Source organism: Drosophila virilis, chromosome X (genome assembly GCF_030788295.1).
Source record: "Drosophila virilis strain 15010-1051.87 chromosome X, Dvir_AGI_RSII-ME, whole genome shotgun sequence".
NCBI lineage: Eukaryota > Metazoa > Arthropoda > Insecta > Diptera > Drosophilidae > Drosophila > Drosophila virilis.
Genome location: NC_091543.1, coordinates 9,982,501 through 10,007,957, shown reverse-complemented (window position 1 = coordinate 10,007,957; position 25,457 = coordinate 9,982,501). Strand labels below are relative to the sequence as shown.

Sequence of the window (25,457 nt, the reverse complement as noted above, 5' to 3'; positions counted from 1 at the left end):
AGCTGTGTGTATAATTAGTATTTAATAAATACTGAAAACCGGAGAGACATTAATATCGATATAACAAATGCAATACGCTCGATTTACTAAACAGATAGTAATCGATAAGTCGTTGTTTTGCTTTTTATTTGTTAACATCACTAAATTGTACTTTTCAACAAAAATAATCAATACGATTATTATCAATTAAAATCAATTTTAAATTGTATATTTTTCTTGTTGTCCACACACAACATATACAAAGATGTCGACACGTCGCCAGGCAATTACATTATATCGGAATTTGTTGCGTGAGTCCGAGAAGCTGCCCTCCTACAACTTTAGGTGCGTGGGTATTGTGAAATAGCTTAACATAACAGCAAATTGTGTCAATTATGTATATGCATATTTTTCATTTGTTTTTTTTTTTTTGTGGACAGAATGTATGCGCTGCGCAAGATACGCGACACATTTCGGGCCAATAGGATGGTAAATGATTTTAAGGAAATCGATCGGCAGATGGCAAATGCCAAGCAAAGTTTGGAATTGATTCGTCGACAGGTGAGCGTGTGCCGGGTCATAAAATTGGGAAAACAGCTGTACATGTGCGCACATGCACACAAACATACACGCACACCAATTTACATGGCGAACTGCCCAATTGTTATCGCACTGCAGCACGTCATTTTTGACGTCAGCGTTGCTAACGATAACAAAGCGATAACAAATTTAATTTAATTCAACAACCTCTCCCCAACACTTATAGGTAATTATCGGTCATCTTTACACAACGGAGAAGCTGGTTATCGAGCAAACAAAGACGCTGCGGCCATCCGATGATTAAAAAGTTGCATCACTATCATCCACTCGAAACACACACAAATACACACACACACACACACACACACACAAAGGCAAATGGCACCTGGACAATAGCCGGCGCGGGCGGCCTAAAACTCGAAAGACTCGTTAAATTTGAATGTTGCTTTTTGCTGTTTTTGTTATGTTCACGTTAAATGCCGCCAAAAAAAAACCAAATCAAATCAATCACTGGAGATTGTAGAAGATAAAAACAAAAACACCAGTTTAATAATATATTAATTACAATGAAATTATATACGTGTACATATACTTTAATTACATATTGTATAATTAAGTACTGCCCAAAAGTACTTGAAACAAAAAAACGAAAAAAAAAAAGCAATTGAAAAATGAAATGAATAGCATAGAAATACACTAAGAGGCCAGCCTATTGATATAAGAGCATACAAATTGTAGATATGGAATGTTGTATATGACATCTATGCCTGATAGGTGCTGGCCGAAACGTTGCCGCCTGTGCCCGTCCAGTTGGTATGATGGAATTGGCCCTCCTTGCCGAGCAGCTCGTATGTATGGGCGCCAAAATAATCACGCTGTGCCTGCAACAGATTCGCCGGCAATTTGGCTGTACGATATCCATCATAGAAACTGAGCGCCGTCGATAGCGCCGGCACGGGTATGCCCCAGAGGAAGGCATTGGCCACCACCTGACGCCATGCATCCTGACCGCACTCGATGGCGCGCTTGAAGAAATCGTCGAGCAGCAAATTGGGCAATTTTGGCTGGCGTGTATACGCATCCTTGATGTTGCCCAGGAATACGCTGCGTATGATGCAGCCGCCGCGCCACATTAACGCAATGCCGCCATAATTTAAGCTCCAGTTATTCTCGCTGGCCGCCTCACGCATCAGCATAAAGCCCTGCGCATAGCTGACAATCTTGGCACAGTATAGCGCATATTTGAGACTATTGAGGAACTTTGTCAAATCCGGCACAGACGGCTTGCAGCCGGGTCCCTTTAGCACGCTGCTGGCGCGCACTCGCTCATCCTTGAGCGCGGAAAGGCAGCGCGAGAAGACCGCCTCGCCGATGAGCGTGACGGGCACACCGTATTGCAGGGCCGCAATTGCTGTCCATTTGCCGGTGCCCTTTTGACCGGCGGTGTCACGTATGCGCTCCAGCAGATAGCCCTCGCTGTCGCTATACTGCAAAATGTCCCTTGTTATTTCAATGAGAAACGAGTCCAGCTCGGCGCCATTCCATTGGCCAAACGCTTCGGACATTTGCGGCGCCGTAAGCCCCAGACTCTTCATAATGTGATATGCCTCACAGATCAGCTGCATGTCCCCGTACTCGATGCCATTGTGCACCATTTTGACGAAATGCCCGGCGCCAGCATCGCCCACCCACTCGCAGCACGGCTCGCCGTCGGCCTTCGCGCAGATGGCCTGAAAAATGGGTTTGATCAGTGGCCATGCGGCCGCATGACCGCCCGGCATCAGCGACGGTCCATGCCGTGCGCCTTCCTCGCCGCCGCTAACACCGGAGCCCACATAGAGCAGGCCCAGCTTTTGCAGCTCATCGCAGCGGCGCGTTGTGTCCTGATACTCAGAGTTGCCGCCATCGATGATGACATCGCCCGGCGACAGCAGCGGCACCAGTTGCGCTATAAAATCATCCACAGCGCTGCCAGCTGGCGAGAATAAAAAATAAGGTAACGCAAAATGTGATTAGACAAGGTCAAGTGTTTGTTGCTTGCTTCGAAAGTCAATGCCAGAGATGGGCGTGTGCTGTCCAATACTATCGCCTAAATACTAAGGCCAAATCTAGTGTTGGGCTGTGGCTCAATTAGTGCTGCGAACCGCGATTAGAATATGTGTAGCTTAGTATTTTTTCTCTCAATGTCGCAATCTTATTGATATTTTTAAACGCTTTTTTAAAAGAACAAGAATTGCGAGTCGAAGCTTTGCTTTGTGTTTTTTTTTTTTTTTTTTTTAGTCAAGTGTGTTGTCACGCGTCCATCTCTAGTTGCAGCTGCACTGCCAAAGTATTAAAGTCGACCTTGACTTAAGGTCAGCCCAAAGTCGCCAGTTTCTGCGCTTTAATGAGATAATGACAACAAGTTTTGATAGCAAACGGCAAAATCTTATCGCGGGCATTGATCTTGACCCAAGTGCTAAGCACCTGTTGAGTCGTGTTTTGTTTTTTTTTTTCTATATGACCTACATATACTGAATGTCACTGCCTTTCGAGTGCGTGTGTGTGCGTGCGTGTGTGTAACGGAATGGTCAACCGGCGTGAAGGAACTTAACAGGCACAGTATGCTGCTTCGGTCACCATGCAAAATGTAAACGTTCGGCCGCTTCTAGTCAAATAGTTTGCCAGCATTAAGCTGCGTATTGGGCTTAAACGATAACTAACCGAATAAGCACTATTAATCGATAGTGTGCATATCGTTGCAGGTAAACAAAAACAAATAGTAAATTATATTTGCACGCTCTCTCTCACACACACACACACACACGCAGCCAAATGCTCTCACGCTGTTTTTCGACAGGCCGCAACAAAACGAAAAGCTATGCAATTTTTGTGTGCATGACTTTGCTTTGACTTCCACACACACACACACACACACAGAGAGAGAGAGAGAGAGACAAATGGCGCGATCGCTGCAGGCCACTCACTCCACAATATTACAACAACAAAACACACACACACGCACGCATACAGACAGACAGACAACTTACCCTTGACAAGCAGCATGACTTTGCGTGGCCTTTTCAGTTTGTCGACCATGTCCTTCAATGACTCGGCGCCAATCACTTTGGTGCCTTTGGCCTCGTTGTTTAGAAAGTCTTGCACCTTGGAGACGGTGCGATTATATGCGCATACCACAAATCCCTTCTCGTCCATGTTCAGTATGAGATTTTGGCCCATTACGGCCAGGCCGATCAGTGCAATATCAGCTTTGCTGCATTTATGAAATATACAAAAACCAAATTGACACGTTGCATACAAAAATCGACTAACAAATTTGCTTACCCGCTCATATTTGTGTTACTAAATGATTTATGAAAACAAAAAAAAAACAAAAAAAAATGTTTATTAGTTGTGAATTTTACGCGAAAAACTCGTTTTTATTTTCGCCTATGTCACTGTCACAGCGCTGCCGACTTCTGGCCGTTTGCGTTAGCCAAGCGAAACTGACGCACGATGCGCAAAGCGAAACCGATAAATGCCAAAAAGCCGAAAAGCTTTGCGCTAGAGCTGGGCGCGTCTCGTGTCACGCAGACGCAGGGCTGCAGGCACGAATAAGAGAAATTAAAATTAAAAAAAAAGAGGAAGGTTCATTGTCGTGCGTGTCAAGCGGCTCAAAGCTTGTCACCCACCTTGAGCCGACCTCTAGGGCAACAACAGCCGATAGCTGCAGCGATCGATAGGCGATAGCTGCAGCAATCGATAGGCGATAAATGCGCTTGAATTGAATAGACAGCCAAAAGTAAATGCACATTTATTATAAGCTTTACACTTTATATTTGTAACAATATGATTATAAGAGACACAAAGTACAAAAAAAAAAAAAAAAATGAGGCGGTGCTGGATTTAATTAAGCATTTTATAGGGATTGAGTATGCCATTGGGATCAAACATTTTCTTCATGTCGCGCATCCAGTCAATGGCCACCGGATTCTTGGAATAATGCAGATAATCCTTTTTTAAAAAACCGATGCCATGCTCGGCACTGATGCTGCCCTTCAATTTGGACGTGTACTCGTAGACAAATGGCTCGACACGCTTGTAAATGTCCTCGTTGAACTGCTCGCAGGACACGTTCAGATGCAGATTGGAATCGCCCAGATGGCCATAGCCGCACACAACTGTCGCCAGTGGACCGCATCGCTCTCGCATCACATCCACAATGCCATAGAAATCGCGCAGCGGCAGCGATATATCATACTTGAAACAGAAGCTCTTCTCGATGAGGCCCAGCGGCACCATTTCGCGAATTTTCCAAATCTCCTGCACCTTGCCGGGCTCCCCGGTAACAGTGCCATCCAATATTTCGCCACGTTCCATGCCCTCGCTAATGAACTGATTGATCTTCTCCTCGTCATGTGCGCCATTGCTGCCGGATGTCTCGATCAGCATGTAGAAGGGATAGCCAGAGATGGGCGAGCTAAGGGTTAAATGTTGCCATCTTTAGATCTTAACTAAACTGTGAGTGGAGGTGGGGGGGGGGGGGGGGGGGGGTTCGTTTTGTGAGTGGTATATACATATAGATCAGTCTCAACGAATTCGAAGAGCTGCATTTATCAAATTCTCGATTACCACACAAATTATCGATAACTTTTGCCGTCGTTATCGAATCAACCGAGTAGCCTCTAGTTTTCTCAGCGTATCTCGAGAACTTTACGGTTTGTGGACAGCAAATGTGGAATGTAGCTTCTCGTTGAGCAACGCACGGCAAAGAGATTTCAAAAACAAAATTTAACAGTGAAACTGGTGTCAAACTGATTATCGAAGCTGGCAAAGCGATCGGACAATATGGGCCGAACTACTTAAAGTTTGTTCGCTTGGCGTGAATGGATGATTGATTGGGCAACTGGTCGAGCACATTTACATACTTACTTTAGAAACTTGAACTGGGTTAGCGCCGTGTTGAGCGCCAGCTCATCGATGAGCTCACAGGAGCTGAGTATTTCGCCCAGATTGCGTTTGGCGCTGACAAATGTCTTGAGCACATCCTCGAACGAGTTCAGGCCAATGAAGGCGACATTTACGGCCTTGGAGACATGTGGACAGAGCATGGACAGCTTGGTAACAACGCCCAGGGTGCCCTCGGAGCCAATGAACAGATGCTTCATATGATAGCCGGTGTTGTCCTTCTTGAAATTGGACATCAGATCGAGCACCTGACCATTGGCCAGCACAGCCTCGATGCCCAGCACAGAGCCATGCAGATTGCCATAGCGCACAACACGAACGCCGCCAGCATTGGTGGACACATTGCCGCCAATGTGGCAACTGGCCTTGGCGCCCAAATCCAGTGGCACAGTGAGACCCACATCCCGGGCGCGCTGATCAAAGTTCTCCAGAATGCAGCCGGCCTCGACAATGGCAATGCCGGTCACCTCGTCCACGGATAGCACCTTGTTTAGGCGCTGCAGCGACAGCACAATCTCATCACAAATGGGCACCGAACCGCCCACCAAGCCAGTGTTGCCACCCTGCGGCACCACGGCCAGACGACGCTCGTTGCAATACCGCAATACGGCGGACACCTCCGCCGTATTGGCCGGCTTGAGGACCAGCTTGCTGTTGCCTGCCATTCGATGGGCGATACAAATGAGTGATACGTTCGGATATTAGACTCTGGAGGCGTGGCACACTCACCGCGTATGCGCTTCAGGAAGCATATGTTGTAGCCCTCCAGATCCTCGGTGAGCACATGATTCTTGCCCAGCAGCTGCTCAAAGTGCGACACATCCTTGTCGTTCAGCTCTGCGTAATTGCCGCGCTGCACATGATCCGAGATCTGAATTGGCAAAATTGTGTAAACTTTTTATGAATCGAAGCATCGCATTGAACTTCACTTAAGTCTAAACTTAGGCCCAAGGGGTTCGGCACTCTGCATCAAAACTGAGCTCTTATTGAATTTACTAAAAATTGACACTAAAGAAACAACTTTTTCTCAATTTCCTGGCAAATATTTTTTTATACCCGGAACCCATTAAAAATGGGTATAAGGGTATATTGTATTTGTGCGAAATCCAAATGTATGTAACAGGAAGAAGGAAGAGTCACCAAACTTGACATATAGCTTCTAAAATAGAATATATATATGCTTTTGATGTTGGAAGAAGAGGGTTCAGGATATACCCTAGTCGGGAGCTTCCGACTAGAACCTCTTACTTGTTTTTTTTTGCAAACATGTTTTCGATATTTCGATAAGAAGTCGAAAATAGCTTGAAAATTATTTTCTATAATTTGGTAAACTTTCCTTATTATATATATTTTTAAAAATTTTAAAATTATATTATACAAATTTGTATTTATATTAGCATGATGTTCGAAAATAAAAGAAGCGAGAGGAGCAGGGGCAGGCTTTCAGTTTCTCGATTTGAGAAATGTGGTTTTTGGCTTTCGATTTGATTCGATTCGAGTCTAAAATGGGAAAGTGTTCGAATATATTGTTGGAAAAGTATTCGAATTCGAAACAGATTGTTAAGCTTTTCAGAAAGCATTCTTGTTTATTTGCCTTCAATTAAGAGCATTTTACATTTACCGCAATGTGCGCAACTGTACAACTGTACAACTGTGCATAGCGGTTAATTTTGCAACCACCATTTGCAAAGCGGCGATTGGGCCATGGTGGCCACAAAGTCAACTCACCACAGAGCCAAGACTCACACTCTCGCTGCCTCCCTTCCTCCCGCCCTCACTCTCTCTCACTCTGGTGCTCTGTCTCTCTCTCTCTCGCTTTCGCTCTCGCTCTCTGTTTGTTTCTCTTACCTGTGTCAGTTCCGGCAGCGGCGATGCGCTGCTCGCCAGCGTGCGCAGCGTGGTGTGCGTGCGTGTGTGTGCGCGCGCGTGTGTGTGTGCGAGTTGCCTGAGGGTGGCGGCTGTCGCATATCTGCGCATTTGCATGAGACCCTGGAAGCGCATGGTGGCTGCCGCAGAATAACGGGGCGGCAAAGGTTAAGAAATTTCTCGGCTCAGCTCAACACAGAAGGTCCTCCTCTATAAAGATGCAATCAGCCATTTCGCATATTTAAAACAAAATGTCACGAAATCTAATCAATCCTGACGCTTTTCTTCTCTTCTTTTGTGTTCTTGCTTCGTAAACGTTTCACCATTTGTTAACCACAATTTGACATAACTTCTCGCTCTCTCTACTAAAAAAAAAATTCAACTTTTGACTGCCTTTTGTGTTCTTGCTTCGCAAACGTTTCACGGATTGTGGCCCGCAACTTGACAACTTTTCTTTTCTTGTTTTGTGTTCTTGCTTCGCAAACGTTTCACTGTGTGTAACCCAATATTTGCCCATTCTCATCTCTCTCGCGCAATCCCTTAATTTTTTGGATTGCCTTTTGTGTACCTGCTTCGTAAACGTTTCACTGCCTGTGTCTCCCATGGTTAGCAAAGAGCTTTGCTGCATCATAATGCCACTAAGCCCGACTTTTTCGCACCCATAATAAGCGCTTCATTAGCAACAAGAGTCGACTGTGACCAGTCTCTTTGTTTTACGACTTTCTGTTGCCGGAATCGACTGAATCGCAGAACTATATAATATAGTTTACATAGAATCGATCTACAGCTTAGAACTTTATCCTCCTCTACCTCTGATTTAGTACTCCCATGAAATCGGATACGGATATCTCTAAAGGAGCTGCTCGAAATAAAAATTGGAATTTTCTTGAAATCAAAATCTAGAGAAAAGAAATACTATTTTGTAAGCAGAAAAGTTTTAGCGTATCACACTCTGCTGCAGCTTTGCTTAAAATCGATTTTACCTGATTTTATCTGATATTTTCAGGCACTTTCTCAGCTGTTGTACTCCAATTTCGGCGTTCGCACTTTATTGATTGCGTTCAGATAGAGCCAGATCGAGCCACGCTAGATGCGAATGTAGTTTGGCTATAGAGTTATGAAGGTGTAAGCTTTTTATTGATTTTTGTTTTTGTTTTGCGCTATCAGTGGGAAAATAAAAAGAAGAAGAAGAAGAATTAGCATAGTCGGTATTTGGTTGGGAACGTGTGGACAAACGGTAAACAATGAGAGCAGCTCGTCCCACGATCTCGCATATGAAACGGAACCGGGCCGAAGAGCAGAGTGCGCTGTTAAAGTCAATATCTTTATGACCGCGACCGGGTTTACTTTGTCAATATGCATAAGCCAATGTGTGCGTATGTGTGTGTGTGTGTGTCCGAAATTTCCAGGTATAAAGGTAAAACGGCGTAGAAAAACTGCATAATCATAAACTCATTTACGACCCATCGAGTTACCTGCCTCTGCAATTGTTCTGGTCTGGCTCTGTGGGTTTTTGTTTGCCGATCGAGAACTGAATTGAGCGGAAGGCTAACAAAAACTTCACTCACTATTACCAAATGCCGGATCAACCAGCTCAACCAGATCTTTCGGATCTGTCATGCCAAGTAAATCCATTAAGCTTGCTTTCCCACACTTGTTTCTAAGTCAAATTTAAAAATATGAGTTCGATTCGTGCTTATAAATGAAATCCTATTTTTGCTTTTTGTTGTTTTGCAACACTTTCAATCGCAGAATTTGTATGTATTGGTTTTTCGCTTTATGTTGTGCAACACTTTTTAGTTGTAATCCCATCAATCTAACAAATTGATAGTTTTCGAATATTCGAATTAACCTTGGCATCGAATCCTCTAAATTTAACGGTCACAGAGCGGGCGGTCACACTGGGAGGCGGATCGCAATGTATTGCAACATAGAATGTATGACAGACATGCATGACATGCATGCATGTCGATCGCAGATGTGTGTCATACGTGTATGAAGTTAATAGCGCTGCGTAAAAGCTTTTTGCAGCGAGCTTTAGGCATTTGAGTGTTTGCATAGTTCGGCCACACAGATTATTGACAAGCTATCAGCCCACGTTTGTTTTTGTTTACATTTGTCGTCTTTCATATGCCCTGTCCCTCTGTGTGTGTGTGTGTGTGTGTGTGAGTGTGCTTTGATTACGTCAAAAGCTTGCATGTGGCATTGAGTGTATATGGCAGCTATTGATATTTGATGTTATCTCAATACGTTTATTTAATCAGTATTTTATTATAAATACCTAAATTCGCTTTGCATACATGTGCACACACACACACATGCACGCATGCTAGAGATGGCATTTATTGGCGTCATCTGTTGCACACGCGCCTTGCACGCACTCTTCGCACATACACAGCTAAGCAAACGAGTGACTGCTCACACACACACACACACGCACACGCTCTTCGCACGCGCCAACAATTTGCATTTGATATGAGCTTTAGTTCGTACTGTTATGGAAAATAACCGCAAAGAAGCAGAGCAAAAAGCGCGCAGCTTTTAGTGCTCTGGCAATATAAAAGGAAACAATATGGCAGGCATCTATCTGTATACATATATATATATGCACATATATATGTATGTATGTATGCCATGCATATTTTTTGCAGTTATTTTCCATGCATATGTATATGCATACATATGTATTTTATGTATATGTACTGCACCTGCACTAATATTCTGCCAGCGTCGAGCACTCGTCCAGTTTCGTCGAGTCGCTGGTCTCGCGCAAATCGTAAACACAACCAAAACAAAACTAAAACTAAAACGAACGAAACGCTGAAATAGGAGCACAACGAAAAAGAGCGCAAAAGCTGCCAAGCGTCAGCTGAGCAATGCAAAAAACACATACACACACACACACACGCACACACAAAAGCTTTCTTCGCTCCGATCAGCTGTTGCTGAGCTTTGCGTCTCTTTTCGGCTAGCAACATGTGGCCGGCCGTACAAAAGCTTAAGATCTGAAATTCAATGAATGAAATGATTAATATTTAAATCATATTATTAATGTCAATTATATCAAATATTTACACATACTTTTGCTCAAGCGCTCTTTTTACATAAGCTCAGCTAACTTGGCAATAAAGCTCTCATTTGTCATAATATCGATAATTATCGATCTTATAACAAGATTTTTCTCACATCTCAAAGACCTTAAGGACCCCCCATTTTAGTTTGTAGCTTCAGATGCAGCACATAAACATATATATATACACATCTTCTTCTGCTATGTGGACTTTACTCTAAATTTGGAAATATAATATGATTAAGAAAGGGGGAGTGAAAAGAAAGAAAAAAAACCCATGGAAATATGGAATATAGTTAAATTCATATTTAATCGAAATCTATTTTATGTTATTCATATATTTCATTTCATAATTCATTTCAAGATTGACAAAGTTTTTACTATAAAATTATATTTATTTCTGTTCAAACGACTTTATTGATATTTCTTTTAATACAATAAAAATGCTTGGGATTTGAATTCTCAAAACCTGAGGCAACATTAATTCATTCAAAGATTAACTTGTTTTTGGCTTAACTGACAAACTTTAATACAAAAAAACTTAACGTTCTTATGTGACTTTATAAGCATTAAATATGCTAAACATTGTTAAATGTTTTTGCTGAGAGATTTTGCTGTTTAAAAAGAGTGAAATAAAAAAAAAACAATTAACAAACGAATCACAGATCGAATTCAACTGTATAACAGTTGGATTCACCATATTGAGCCTGAACTCACCACGGAACCGCCCATCGGTTGGCAGCACACCACCACCACCAACATGGCATGTGTATGGCTGTCTCGCTTGCGCACGTTGCGCAGCGTTGCTTGTGCTTGTTGTTGTTTCGCTTGCGCAAGAGCGTGCTGGCTGCGGTTGACACCCACCCCAAAACCGGCGAGCAGCGCGCCCATTTTTCGCCGTCGGCATTTTGTATTGGACGCAGCCGCGATACCAACTGCAATTAGACAGCGACAGTTAAATCAAAATGGCGGCACGTTTCTATTTTATAACCGTTGTTGCCTCCATCGGCCAACCAAACGCAATATGCCAATATGCACTGTAACAATTGCGGCGCGAATTGAATACCGCATAACAATGCGCAGTTTATAGATGATAGAGAATAGGTATAAGATAGAGAGTGCTCCATATGTAACTGGGTGCCAATATCTTGCTCAAGTAGTATCGAAATTTATTTGGAAAATTTTATATTGTCGATTTGAACAAAATTGAAATTGAAAAGTTTTTGCTTGACACTTAACGAAATTCGATGTCTATGCAATCCGAATTTATTCATTCAGCGTTGATTTTAATTCTATTCAAACATTTCAAACTACTTTCGCCCTCAAGACTGTAAACCTATAAAGAAAATTGTTATTGTAATACAAAAATGTATATGATGTACATATGTACATTAATTACATACACTTCTATGTACGCATATGTGCATGTATTTACGCACATTCTTGCATGTACATGTACATACATACATATGCATTCTCATACATACATAACATCACATACATGCAGAAAATTTACATACTTGCATACATATGTTTGTATGAAAATGTGCAAATGTACATTTCGCACATATGAAGAAATGTAAGAAAAAAAAGAAAAAGAATCTCTTAAGCCGAGTTATTTATTTGCAGAAATACGTTTGCTTTTGTTGAACTGGTTCGACGCATGTGAAACAAACAAAAAAAAAAATTGGCTGCGAGTTCAAACCCGGTCAATTATGTGACAAATACTCCAATACAATACTCCATAGAATGATATCTATTGTGAATTTGATAAGGTCTTTGTATATTCCCAGTTTTAGGAACAATTTCATAAGATAAAACAGCAAAATGATTTCCAAAGCCAGTTTAAATATCTGGATCTGAATAAATGAAATGTTCTGCAGCATTCGATCTCGATATATATTTTTATACCCTGATCCAATTCAAAATGGGCTAAAATGGGAAAAATGCAAATTGATTGAACAGGCAGAAGGAAGCTTCTTCCATCCCATAAAGTATATATATTCTTGATCAGCATCAAAAGCCGAGTCGATCTAGCCACGTCCGTCTGTCTGTCTGTCCGTCCGTCTGTCTGCCCGTCCGTATATATGAAGGATCTCAGAACCTATAAGAGCTTTAGCTGTAGGATCTTCTAGTGCCTGCGCAGCTTGAGTTTGCTTTCCGATAATCGATAACTTGCTCCGTTTCCAAGTAATCGATAAAAATCGATATCGATATCATGTTTTTTTTTTAGCAATTTTTCGTTTATATTAAGAGCTAGAGCCACCAAATTTGACATTTAACTTCTAGAATAATAGATATATTTGCATTTGGTGTTGCAAGAAGAGGGTCCAGGGTAGCTCCTAGTCGGGAGTCGAAGAATTTCTTATTAGATATTTATTTTTTAACTAGCTCTAAGAAAATAAATCGATATAAAATATATAAAATACATAGTTAAAGTTAAGAAAAGAAAACGATATTAATAAAAGAAATAATTAATTTTGATATTAAACTGGAAAACATGAACTTTTAGCTGTGTCAAAACTCTTTCGATTCGGACTTTTTTCCAAGTTTTGATAAAATTGTTTCGAGTTTGTTTAGGAACAGACATACATATAGACAGATGTATCTGGCTAGGACGATATATATATATACATATATACATATATACATATATACATATATACATATATACATATATACATATATACATATATACATATATACATATATACATATATACATATATACATATATACATATATACATATATACATATATACATATATAAACCGTTTCTGCGAGAGAGAGAGAGAGAGAGAGAGAAGTTAGCATAGACTTCAAGACCGAAGGAAAATCTTTTGACTCTCCATAAAAAACTTCCAAAAAAAATGCTCAAATTGTTGACTTTTTTTTTTTTTAATTCGCAAAGAACTTGATGGATTTAGGTTATATATTATTATCGATGCTTTAGAACTTTTCAGCCGAATCGCACTTGAAATACCCTTTCTGTGTGAAAGAAATTGAATTGAACGTTTTTTTTTTTATCATTTTTGTAGAATCCATAAATTATGTTACTCAGATCCGCTAGGACTTGGCAGTATATGAATATGACAGTTAAATATGACAGTTAAGCTGGCGATAGTCGACTTTGTTCAAGATTTGTGGAAAAAACACTCAGGTAACTCAAATACTGGTTGGATATGGATTGAGAATATATATATATATATATATGCTTATAGGCTGCTTTGGTATTTCTACAAAACGAATCCAGAATCGAAAGTAATTTTTGAGCAATTTGTTGGAGAATTTTAATATTGTTGAAAATAATCTGCTTAAAATCGTTTTTCAACAATTTTTAAAGCTGTGGAAAATCTTTTCGAAAATTCAAAAACTAACTTTCTTTAAGTTAAATATTTGAGCTTACAAGTTGCATATAAATTAGTTAGATTTATAAATTTACGAACATTTCAAATACATTAAAAATTCATTTTAAATTCTTTCTTTAATCAATTTTCGATTAGGAATGCAAATTTATTAGCTTTTTTTTACTTAAAACACAAAAAATACTCAAAAATACATAAAACGTGCCTAATTAACAATATTTTTTTGTAGATTCAGCAAATGTCGGATAATTTTCTTTAAAACAAATTTGATTTAAATATTGGAAGAAACAATATATACAAAGGATTCATAAAGAATCTATTGCGTGCTGAATTTGAAGATTTGTTTGAATAGATTTGAAGACTCGAAACCAGTTTCTGGTTCAAACCACATTTCTTGTACTTAATATAAATTTAATTTGCTTTAAGACTTATTCTAATAATATTCAAATTCATCATTTATTCTATTCAGCTTAGAGAAACTAAGTTCCTTGCTCGACAGTTCCGTTTTTGGACAAACAAATCTGAGCTACGGACTTGAACTAAGCCCGGATTTCTAAAAGTACTTTTCACTACGTACCCAAGCTTAAACCGAGTCAGTTGCGAAACCGAACCGCTCCAAAAAAAAAGTTGTCAAATACGTTTTGCAATATTTTCAGTAAATGAATCATGAATTTCATGAACTAGACCTTTTTCTTGCACGCAGGTTTGAACCGCAAACCGGTTCGATGGTTTGGTTTCTCTCCCATAGAGTTTCAAGTTTTGTAAACAGATGAAAAAAGTTTTGAAATAAGATCTGGGTAGAGCTAGTTTCAAATAAACAAAGCCCGGCTTAACCCGTGAACCGCTTCAACCAGACCCAAATACTGATTGCTGGTTCGAGCATTGAACCGGTTCAGTAGGTTTCGTACCTTGTCTTAGACACATTTTCATGCCTTACCATATGTCATAGCTTGAAGCCACAAGCAACAACGAATTGTTTTATAGTTAGTTCTGCTTCGGTTTGTTCAGTTCGAGTGCGCAGGTTCGAGCAGGTTCGGTTCGATATCTGGACACAACATAACTCTACTCGCTGGCTTTTTGAGTATATCTAGTATTGCTTTATGATTTCGCTTGAAATGTATTCATTTTGATACTGCTTGTCTTAATAAGTATTCATTTTGATTGATAATTGAATATCGAATACTCCTAAGATAAATCGCTGTCCTCTGTGTAGAACCACTCGAAGATCTTTGGGGTTGCCTTTGCTTGCCAACCACCCCAGCCTTAAGTCCTTATGCCACAGTCAAGATCGTTGTCGGTTCGGGTTAGTTCCGGTCCAGGCTCAACATATTTTCTATGGCCTGGACAGGCGGCATGCGGCAGCGGCAGATACACGAAACAGCCCTTAACACGCTTAGGGGTTGCATTTGCACATTCCACTTAATAGTTGCAATTTTGGGGGTAATTGTTGAGTATTTGCTTTGGAAACGCGTTCGGAGCAGTGCGTAAAATGGAGAAAGAAAAAAAAAGGCGCTGGCAAGAAGGGTGTGTGTTGTGCAGAGGGTCGAGCTCGCCGCAGACGCTTCATAAGGCATACCCCAGGCAAGTGTCAAAGTTCAACCCTTTCTCGAAAAGTGTCCAAGTCGAACCACCCTACGGCCCAACTACGGCTGCAGCGCATTCGAGCAACGGTACAGTTCGTGCATGTTGGATGGGTTTTCATGAATTCTCAAGAGGGTCGGCGGCAACAAACTTCTATGACAGGGGTTGTCGAAATATTATGGCCAGAACGGGCGAACTAAAGTCCAAAAACATGTATTGGGTTTTCATTCTTTAGGATTTTCTTGTTTAAAACAGTTTCAATTAATATTAAACTAAATTTTGTAAGCTTTTCATCATTTCTTCAGTGTATCACAGCTATATACGAAACAGCTTTAGGGATTGAGTTTGTCCTTTGGCTTATAGTGCAGATATGTCTAATTTAAGTGCATTTGAATACTTGGAAATAGAGTGTGTAGTGCATATGAAGTCTAGGTTCAGCTCTATAGTTCACACTGTAGCATTAGGCCTTGCTTTCTCCCTGTTACAACTTTTAGGTTAACAAAACAGTAAGAAAAAACAAAACGTTCAATGAAGCGCATACAACGGTCACCCTGACCGAAGCTGAATTCAACGAAGCCAAAACTCGAACAGCATTGAACCTGGGCGTGCACTGTGCGTGAGTGCGGCCGCAACGACTGCGTGTGTGCGCCACACAGGAGCTGAGAGGACACTTCTGTGTGCTGCCAAGGGTGAGTCGATCGGTTGGTTATTGTATGTGTGTGTTGGTTGAAATACGAGAGGTTAATAGGCGGCAGCAAATGCGGCAGCGTGTACAAGAAAATCACACACATGCACATGAATTCGCGCATTGCGAGAGTTTCTAGAGTCTATTGAGTGCTGAGAGAGTAGCAGAGTAGGCTAGCGGATTTATGTGTATGCATATGTAGATCAAAGTTTCGTCCAGTTCGGCAACTTTGCGAGCTAACGCAACGGTTGACGTTGATCTGACCACGCCTAAGAGCGGAAGGGCAAAAACAAAGCGGAGCAGCAACAATCAGCAACCCATTTTGATAGTTGAATCGACACACACACACACGCACACATATATAGACGTGCGCAAAGCAATCTCATACGCCCCAAATGGCACCCCAGTCAGGCTGTGCTTTGTCTGTATGGCTATGTGTTTGTATGTATGCAGATCTTGATAATTCTGAGGTTTTTTTTTTTTTCAAAAATGGTGAAGGAAATTCTAACGATAACAATGCCAGCGCTAATGTGTATGAGTGTGAGGCAATTACAACACACACATACACGCGCGCGCGCTCTACGCTAATGAGGGCAAGTGAGCCGGCGTGAGAGAGAGAGCGAGAGCGCAATAAACTAAATTGAATCCAGTGGAAAAAAGCACGCGCAAAGCAATTTACGCTGATTATACATTTGTCATTTTTGTACAAAATGTACAAAAGCGCACAGCACACACACGCACACACACACACACATAAAGCCACTAACACAGACGCACGGTCACGCTAACACGTTGGACACACACTCGTGCGCTCGCTCACACTGCGGCGCCAACGACAACGACAACGACCCCCCAACCAGCGCCAACAACAATAGCAACACCAACTACAGTCAGACCCAACAAGTTTGAGTTCATAATTCGAAACGTTTTCAAAAAAAAAAAAAAAAAAAAAGAGCGCATGCTCCGCATGGCTTTTTGTACAGTTGAATAAGATATAAGAAGAGGCGCGCTAATAAGAAAAAACTACGTACAAAAATACGACGACAACAACAACAACAACAAAATACAAAAAGGTCCAACCATAAAAAAATCCAATACACACAAAAGCCAAAGATGAAGCCGGATCAGCGCGCACGCACACACACACACACACATACGAATAAACGGGCCACAATCAAAAACCAAATAAAAGGCATAATAGAGAAGAGAGAAACAGCAGGCAAAAACACTTAACAAGCGTAAAAATAATATGGCGGCAGCAGCAGCAACAAAAACGAAGCAAACGAACGAAACACCAAAATGTTTCGTGCCATCGTTCGTTTCAAGCAACGAACCTCACATCAACAACATCAACGTTGCCTGTCATTGCCAGCAGTGGCCCAAAAGCAAAAACAACAGCAACGGGCGTCGAACACACAAGCATACATATATATCGATGAACATTTGTGAACGTCGACTACAAGAACAGCCCAAAGCGGCGTACACAGATACAAACAGTTATACGGGGCAGCACACACAGTCAAACAACAAAATGAAAAATGGAATGCTAGCGCGTCGGCCAAGGCACACTGGTGCAAGACTGATATATTTGTGTGTTTGCAATTTATTAAGTATACGGTGGGGCTTTTATATGAATATGTATTTATTTATTTTTATTAGATATAAATAAATGCCAGTATAAAAATACTGATAGAAAAATGTAATTGAAATGTTTTTTGAAGAAAATTAAATTTATTAACACTACATTCAAACTAACTTAAAACAAAAGTTGTTATTTTTGGGAGTGCATGACAAAACACGTTAGTTTCCTCGAATAATAATAATGATAGTAATTATGTATACAATTTTTATAATATGCTCAACAAGTGGCAATAATATTTTTTAGTTATTTTTTTCTTTCTGTTTCTGTATGTTACATCTAGATGTACATTTGTGCATGCGGCAAAAACTGCTCACCACTGTGCAAACGTTGCGTGAATATCAACAACAACACAAAACCATGGTAAATTCAACAAAAAAAAAAAAATCGCAAAAGTGCTAAATCAACGGGTGCCATCAGTCACAATCATATCCAAGCAAAACGCGTAGCATTACAAATGAAAATGTCGAAACGACAAAAGCAGCAGAAACAACAACAACAACAACAGCATGGTAAAATGAAACGGAAAAAAAATGCAATTCAAATAATCGTATTGCAACGCAGACCACTGTACGACCGAGCGAGCAAGCGAAAGCGAACGATTGCCTCTTTGCCTCTATACCCGCGCAACCCCACCATCCCGTTGCCAACAACGGTCCCGGCTGAGGCCGACAAGCAAAACTAATAATAAAATAAAGCCGCTGTCGTTTGCTAGTCAGCTCAGGTATGTATGTATGCGTGTATGTGTGTATGTGTGAGTGTATGCGATGGTGGTGGTGGTGGCAAATGCGAAATCGAAAAAAGAAGATGAAGTATAGCAAGCAAGCCAGCAGCAGTAGCAACAACGGCAACGGCAACAGCAACAAAAACCACAACCACGACGAGGCGACATTCAAGTATACAGACACAGAAAACTGGTATTACGTTCAACGACGAGGGCGGCAGTGCTAAGGCAGCGGGCAGGGTGGTTGACAGCGCGCATACACACGCACACAAGTACTCAACACACACACACACACACACACACACACACACACACACACACACACACACACACACACATATATATATATGAACATACACATGTATGCATGGATGAATGCGGCACAACGGGCGCGAAAGCAAAAGCAAATACAATACACATGCCCGCCAGCTGTGTAGCCTCGCTTTTTTTTTTGCTTCTTTTTTTGTTCACGTACATTTTTTCTTTCGTTCGCACACACCCCCAAAGCGCACACAACAAAACGCTACGAACAGCGAGTAGTCGGGCTATTGCTGTTGCACTCGCACTCGACGGTCATATGGCATGTGACTGGCTATTGGCATTGCACTCGCACGCCCGCATTTGTTATAGAGAAATGTTATGATGTGTGTGTGTGTGTGTATGTGAGGAAACTCGTTTTCCTCATTAAGCTGCCTGCCAACCCTCCTAAGACTAACACACACGCACACACACACACACATTCACCAATACACATGCGCGCTGCTGCTTCATTTTGTTTCGACAGAATTGCCGCCGCCTGCGCGCGCTTCAGTCTGTATTTCAACTTGGGAGCGTACGGTTTGTGTATTGTCGACCTCAAAAACGTTCGCTCGCTTGCGCTGATCTGCCCAAACGCCAGTCGAGATACAAGATACAACGCGACGCGCTACATATACACACATGCACGCATGTATGATTAAAGACAAATCGACAAATTAATAGCTGGATTTTTAAATATTTTTTTGTGTTCAAAGTTTGCTCGCTAAACAAACAACAAACAAATCCAAAAAATATACAAGATACATGCTGCAAAGTGAAAAGTTATGCTGCTGCCGTCGCAGTCGCAGTCGCTGCCGACGCGCGCAGTGAATTTGTGTGCCGCCTAACAAAAATTATGTTGCTAGAGTTGTCGCCGCGTTTTATGTAAGCCGAAAGCAGAGGCAACGCTTAAAAACCCCGCCAATCTACCGCCGCCGCCCATCCCCCCGCACAGCACCTACACGCCCCTTAAGCGCCCACGCTCATCACGTGTACAGGTGCTTGGCCAATGCAGCATTCAAATACAGCTGAAAATTTAAAAAAATTAAAGAAAACAAAAATGATTTCAAAGTGAAATAAAGCAGGCACTGCATTTATTGTGAGCCATCGTCGACGCAGCCGCTGCAGCGAGTGGAGTATGTACTAATTATTGCTCTCGTGCACGAAACGCTCATTTACACGCCTCAGTCGCAGTCGCAGTCTCAGACAGCCAGCGTACGCACACAGACATACAATAGCTGTATATATACATATATATGTACACACACATAATCACACGTACACGTACACGCACGCACACAGCGACACTGACACTGAGACTGACGCTCGGCGAGACATTTTTTTGTGTACATTTTTGTATGTTTTCATATTGTTGTTGTTTGCAACAAAGTTTTACGTTTACGTTTTTTGCCTGTTTATATATATATATATAAATGTAAATGTATATGTTTATTGCCTGTCTCGTATACGTTTGTGTGTGTGTTCTTACCTCGTATTTAAACAACAACAAAATAAAAGAAAAAACCAACAAAATAACAGAAAACAAAAAAAACGCAGCAGCAGCAGCAGCAATATGCTGCCAACAACAATAAAAACAATCAGCAGTCGCAGAGCAGCCGCAGTCGCCGTCGCCGTCGCAGTCGCAGTCGCAGTAACAGCAAACAACAGAACATCGCTGCCGTTGCCGTCGTCGTCGCTGCTGCCGTCGCCGCCGCTGACGTCGCCGCATGCATACTATTAATTTATTATACAAATTGTTTTTATTTTGAATAATGGATCGTCGTGCATTGAAGTTTATGCAAAAAAGGTATTTTGTGTTTTTTGGTTTTTGTTTGTTTTCTTTCGTTATCTTTTAGTTTTTAAAATATAACATTTCATTTGCAAACTGACCGAAGCCACTGTTAACAACAGCATACAACATATACATACGCATGTGTATGTGTATATGTGTGTCAATGCACTCGCGTTTATTATTACTAATGTTATTTCTTCTCTTTTTTTTTTTTTTTCTGCCACTGTCACACACGCACACTAACTTCTTGCTCTCTCTCTCTCTCTGTGTGTCTCTCACTTTGCGCTTCTACTTCTATATTTGTTATTATTACATCGTAACCGCGTCTCAGGTTCGCTTCAAGTGTGACCCTCGCAGCGCAAGAAATATTCTTATGCTGTGCACACACTGATTTTGTTTTCATTTCGTTTTATATACCACATTGTTTTTGTTGTGACTATTTCTCTAGATATTTGTATATTTTCCCATTTTTCTTTTTTAATAGATGTTCATAATTGCAGCGTTGCCTTTGGCGCGCAGTTCAACTGAGCAGCGTTTTACAACACTGCTGCAACAATGACAAATGTGTACAAATTCAAACAAATGCATTTGCGTGTTTGTGTGTGTGTATATATATATTTGCGTGCCGTTTCTGTTTGACGTCCCATCATAATCATACTTGTACTTGAAACGCTCTCGTTTAGTTTAAACAAGCAAAAATCCAAAAACGAGTTTTTTGTTGCCCCATCTGCTCAGCTCTTGCAGTGTTGATAAAACACTGCAGTCGCAGGCTCAGACAAATACATACACACGCACAGCAAATTTCGCAATGTATACACATCGCGTATGTGTGCGTGTGTGTGTGCGTGTTCGTGTGTTTGTAAATTTGTTGGTGGTTGATTTTCTTTTACTTTTCGCAGCATTGAAAAGCAAAAGTTCTAAGCCAAAAGTAACATTTTTTTTGCCGAAACCGAAACTGCAGGCGGCATTAAGCAGCTCCCGCTCACCGCACCAAAAGAAGACGACGACGACGAAGAAGAAGAAGTAGAAGAACATGAAACAGCAACACCAACACAACAACAGTCCGTGGAGCGCATTAGCTCTCTCTGTCGCGCGCGCGTAGCCTCCCATAGTCCGAAGTAAACAAAATTTGAGGCGCGCTGTAGTGTTGCCATCAGGCCAAAATGTCTTCACAACTAAATATAAACAATGTACCTTAATTGAATATAAATATGGGTTTAGATGCCCTTGTAATTATCGTGCAAAAGTAGTTATTGCAATTTTATATTGCTTCTCTATGAAATTGAATTAGCTATGATCAAAATATTTGCATGCCTTTGAGCTCATCATTTTTAAATAACTATTTGCTTATAATTTGATGTATGCGATTGTGCGTTCAATTTGCTGTGTGTTGGCAACTCTACAATGACACCAACACCAACTTATGCTCTTTCTCTCATGCATTTGGCACATGTGTTCGTGTGTGTTTTGAGCTACGCTCGTCATTTGACAAGCCACCAGTGCCATCTCGCTCACACTTACGCATTCGCCATACACCAGCAACAAGGGACACAGCATTACCGTGCACTCAATTGTATCTGTATATTCGCATTTGTAGTTCAATGTGTGTGTGTGTGTGTTTGCTGTTGGTAGCTGCGGCCTGGCATGCAGAAATGAAACCCGTTCGTATAATCAATATGTAGTCATCTATTTTCGTCTCGTCCCCGCCACCGTCTACCGCGTCTACAGGTTGAATGCCCCAACAACCACCAAACGTAATTTTGCACGCATGTTCCTCGCAAGAATTTGAATTTTATGTTCTATTTTGTTGCTGTTGTTGCTTTTGTCGCTCTCACCTGCATGCTAGCTGCGCGCGCTCTCCCTAGCTCTGTCTCTCTCTTACCCACTCACATTTTAATCCGTTTTTTTTTTTTTCTTTTTTTTGTTTCCTTTCTTTGGCTAGCTCATTTGAGCGCATGCTCGTTCTGTTTGCGTCGTCGGCATTGTTATCAATCTTCGTGCAACTCAATTTGGTTAGAAGCGAACATAAAATTGATGATGGCTGTGCGGCATTATTATTACTGCTTTTGTTATTGTTGGGTTGTTAATGGCACTGACGGACGCTCCCCACAGGCTCTCTCAGCAGCGAGCTGGCAAAACCACTCAACGATTCAGGCACTCACTCTTTCTTCCTCTCCCATACACAGGCACACACACACACACACACACACACACGAAATCAAGCATCAAACCAGTCTTGAGCTGCAAGTTTTTTTCTTTTTTTTTTTTTTTGCTGTTGCTCTTCTGACGATGAGAAGGATGCTGCTGCTGCTGCTGCTGCGTCTGGCACAGCGTCTAGTCGTCGGTTGTTTTTTTTTTTTTCCTTCTTATTTATTCCGTTCCACCAGCTTTCGCTTACTCTTTGCCGTTTGCGGTGCGCTTCGGTGGGGGCGTGCGACCTTAGCATACCCAGCAGCAACCCTGACGCATGCATGAAACACCCCTGACCGATTTCATGGCTTGCCAAAACCGCCCACCTTCCCCTCCACCATTCAACCACTTCGCCCCTCCCTCCTTCCTTGCTTGTGCAGTCGGTCCTGTTGCCAGGGGTAACCCTAATGCTGCGCCGGCTCTAATAACCTCTGCACAGTTTCGCTGGTAGTTTATTCCTCTTTTTTTTTTTTTTTTTCATGTTTTATACGCCTCACGGGCATTACGGAGGCGGCTGTGGGGGATTTGGGACTGTGAGACTGTGGCAGCGTCAGGAATTGGTCTTGGTGTGGTTAACTTGTGAAATTTAAAACTAAACTTGGCTGGTTTTTATGTCTCGCCTGTTTTTTTTTTTTTTTTGTTTATGACAGTTTTTTACAGTTATTTTCGGTTCTCTGTACTGAAGTTTGGCAACGTCGCATGAAGTTAGTTAATAACCTTTTGTTTTAGCTGCTTTGATTTGCACACTAAGAATTTACTTGCACTTTTGCTTATTTCTATATTGTTTTTACGTTAAATGACTGCATAAAAGCAATTTCGCTGCGGCTGAAGAGAGTTGTCTTTTAGTTTCGTTGCATCGCCCGACCGTTAGTCTAACTGGCTGCTATGTTGCCAATTTTCACACTGACACATATGCATTCATGCACTTTGTTGTTAACTTGCATACATACAATATATTGAGCTGCATGAGTCCTAAACAACGCTAACTGCACAATGTAACTCTCTCACTCTCTCTTGCCCTCACTCTCTCCCGGTAAGCTCGTTCAGCTGTACGCCTCTCCCACGCAGCTCGTCTAACTGCATCTCTCACTCGCCAGCAACTCCTTCTAAATGTTTACAGTTTACAATTGACGTCAATAGAGAAGCACATGCACACACACACACACACACACACACGCGAAAAAAGGAAGATATATATGTATGTATGTGTACGAGTGCATTTACATGCATATGTGTATGTGTATTGTCCGGGACTTTTAAATGCAGCCTCCACATCATTTTTAAATGACCTCCTTCGTTAGCATTAGTTACCTCGCACTCGTGTGTGTGAGCCACATTGAGCCACATTTACGGTTATTTGGGTCAATGATAGCAGCTTTAACGACCCCAAAAAAACTTCACATGCTGCATAATAAGGCACCAGATCGAAGTTAAGGTCTATCAAAGCGGGGTTCGTGTTGAAAGCTGCTTGCAGAAAAGGACGTTTATTGATTGAAATTTAATACCAGGCGGCTTGAATACAACATATGTTTGTCGGAACTGTTTTCGTTATTAAAAATGGTTGAAAAAAAAAAGGAAAACTTATAATTGAAGTTGTTAAAAATCTTGAAACTTTTATTAGATATTTACTTTGATATTCCAACTATAATCTAAGTTTAAGTTGTTTTTTTTTTTTTGTACATTTATTACAAAATTATATGACATGACGTATCATGGTATTTAATAAATAAATTAAAAACTGTTTAAAAATGTTCGTTTAGACAAGTTGAAAATTTAGCAAAAGCTTGTACGATTTTTTCTTTCACATGTTAACACTTGCACGTGAGATTGTGAATGATCTTTGCATTTGACTCTCGCTGAGAGTTCGCTCTGTGCTGAGCTTTTTTGTTTCTTTTAGTTCGCTGCAAGAGCGCGTGTGTGTGAGAGAGAGAGAGCGAGCGAGAGAGAGCATCCATCGCCCACGCTATTTTTTTATGCATTTCTTTCTGGTCGTTTGCATGCAAATGGCGGGTGCTGCCAACCTGTTTGTGGATTTCGCATTGCCTTTGCTCGTTGCTTTGCGTGTTTTAATTTATTATTATTATTATTTTTGTTCGTTTCGCTGTGCAAATGTTTGGCTAAAATGTTGCATGCCGCACGCCGTCGCAAACGTTCCAAGTGTGTGTGTGTGTGTGTGTGTGTGTGTGTGTGTGTGTGTGTGTGCGTGTGTGCGTTGTGCGCCTCTTGTTTTGTTTTTACTAATTAATTTGCCCAATTTCTCTTTCCGATGCAGAGCGGACACTGAAAGCGATACAACAACAACAACAACAACAACAACAGCAAACACATTAACAGCAACATCAGCAGCAACAACATTAGCAGCAGCAGCAACAGCAACAGCAACAACAGCAATTTTAACAACAGCAACAACGACAACAACAACAACTGCGCTTCCATTAAAAGACAACTCGAATATACGAGGCAGCAGCAGCAGCAGCAGCGACAAGTTGCAAACAGCAACGCAGCAGCTACAACAGCAACACAAGCAGCAACAACAGCAGCAGCAGCAGCAGCAACAGCAACAACAGCAGCAGCAGCAGCAGCAGCAACAACATATTGTCAGCGTTGAGCGGCCCTTGAAGTGCCTGGAGACGTTGGCCCAAAAGGCGGGCATTACCTTTGACGAGAAATACGATTTTGCTAGTCCGCCGCATCCGGGCATAGGTGCCCATACGCCCACGCACATCAACAACAACATCAACAACAACAACAATAATAGTACTTATAATAACAACAACAACAA

The 25,457-nt window shown here is 41.4% G+C and overlaps 4 protein-coding genes and 1 non-coding gene across 8 annotated transcripts in view; 2 read left to right on the top strand and 3 right to left on the bottom strand.

The window, feature by feature from the left end:
- The first annotated feature begins 116 nt into the window (after nt 1-116).
- On the top strand, nt 117-1,091 carry bcn92 (LYR motif-containing protein bcn92). The gene is made up of 3 exons (XM_002057112.4): nt 117-324; nt 420-540; nt 746-1,091. Exons 1-3 carry the CDS (start codon nt 245-247, stop codon nt 821-823), a joined length of 279 nt encoding a protein of 92 aa, XP_002057148.1. The 5' UTR covers nt 117-244; the 3' UTR covers nt 824-1,091.
- Pgd (phosphogluconate dehydrogenase) lies at nt 1,037-4,013 on the bottom strand. The gene is made up of 3 exons (XM_002057111.4): nt 3,844-4,013; nt 3,549-3,772; nt 1,037-2,494 (listed from the first exon to the last, which is right to left on the bottom strand). Exons 1-3 carry the CDS (start codon nt 3,849-3,851, stop codon nt 1,281-1,283), a joined length of 1,446 nt encoding a protein of 481 aa, XP_002057147.1. The 5' UTR covers nt 3,852-4,013; the 3' UTR covers nt 1,037-1,280.
- Nucleotides 4,014-4,282: 269 nt separating this feature from the next.
- Nucleotides 4,283-10,181, bottom strand: D2hgdh (D-2-hydroxyglutaric acid dehydrogenase). 2 transcript variants are annotated; one of them, XM_015170188.3, is made up of 6 exons: nt 10,041-10,181; nt 8,316-8,492; nt 7,315-7,542; nt 6,196-6,337; nt 5,431-6,124; nt 4,283-4,978 (listed from the first exon to the last, which is right to left on the bottom strand). In XM_015170188.3, exons 3-6 carry the CDS (start codon nt 7,465-7,467, stop codon nt 4,405-4,407), a joined length of 1,563 nt encoding a protein of 520 aa, XP_015025674.1. In that variant the 5' UTR covers nt 7,468-7,542; nt 8,316-8,492; nt 10,041-10,181; the 3' UTR covers nt 4,283-4,404. The 2 variants fall into 2 exon arrangements, with proteins under 2 accessions (XP_015025674.1, XP_002057146.1); XM_002057110.4 differs by having other exon boundaries at nt 8,316-8,439; nt 10,041-10,160.
- Nucleotides 10,182-10,815: 634 nt separating this feature from the next.
- LOC6633264 (uncharacterized) lies at nt 10,816-11,641 on the bottom strand. The gene is made up of 3 exons (XR_011417436.1): nt 11,394-11,641; nt 11,120-11,337; nt 10,816-11,016 (listed from the first exon to the last, which is right to left on the bottom strand). It is a non-coding gene; the product is annotated as an uncharacterized protein (transcript).
- A 7,563-nt stretch (nt 11,642-19,204) lies between these two features.
- Nucleotides 19,205-25,457, top strand: part of ph-p (polyhomeotic proximal) — a 21,325-nt gene continuing 15,072 nt past the window's right edge. The window contains exons 1-2 of one of the 3 annotated variants that reach the window (XM_032440652.2): nt 19,205-20,500; nt 24,948-25,457. The exon at nt 24,948-25,457 is cut by the window's right edge and continues 1,790 nt beyond it. In XM_032440652.2, the coding sequence (XP_032296543.1) occupies nt 20,466-20,500; nt 24,948-25,457 (545 nt within the window). In that variant the 5' untranslated portion in view covers nt 19,205-20,465. Of the gene's footprint in view, nt 20,501-24,663; nt 24,699-24,724; nt 24,833-24,947 lie in introns of those variants that run through there. The other 2 variants (XM_032440651.2, XM_032440653.2) reach the window with 2 other exon arrangements.

Excerpts from the sequence above, each read along its gene's own strand:
- bcn92 (XM_002057112.4), top strand. The coding sequence starts at position 245 with ATGTCGACACGTCGCCAGGCAATTACATTATATCGGAATTTGTTGCGT. Across the intron at positions 325-419 it reads CTGCCCTCCTACAACTTTAG|AATGTATGCGCTGCGCAAGA; the intron begins GTGCGTGGGTAT and ends TTTTGTGGACAG. Across the intron at positions 541-745 it reads TGGAATTGATTCGTCGACAG|GTAATTATCGGTCATCTTTA; the intron begins GTGAGCGTGTGC and ends CAACACTTATAG.
- Pgd (XM_002057111.4), bottom strand. Across the intron at positions 2,495-3,548 it reads AGTCATGCTGCTTGTCAAGG|CTGGCAGCGCTGTGGATGAT; the intron begins GTAAGTTGTCTG and ends TATTCTCGCCAG.
- D2hgdh (XM_015170188.3), bottom strand. The coding sequence starts at position 7,467 with ATGCGCTTCCAGGGTCTCATGCAAATGCGCAGATATGCGACAGCCGCC. Across the intron at positions 6,338-7,314 it reads CGCTGCCGGAACTGACACAG|ATCTCGGATCATGTGCAGCG; the intron begins GTAAGAGAAACA and ends TTGCCAATTCAG. Across the intron at positions 6,125-6,195 it reads CTTCCTGAAGCGCATACGCG|GCAACAGCAAGCTGGTCCTC; the intron begins GTGAGTGTGCCA and ends ATCGAATGGCAG.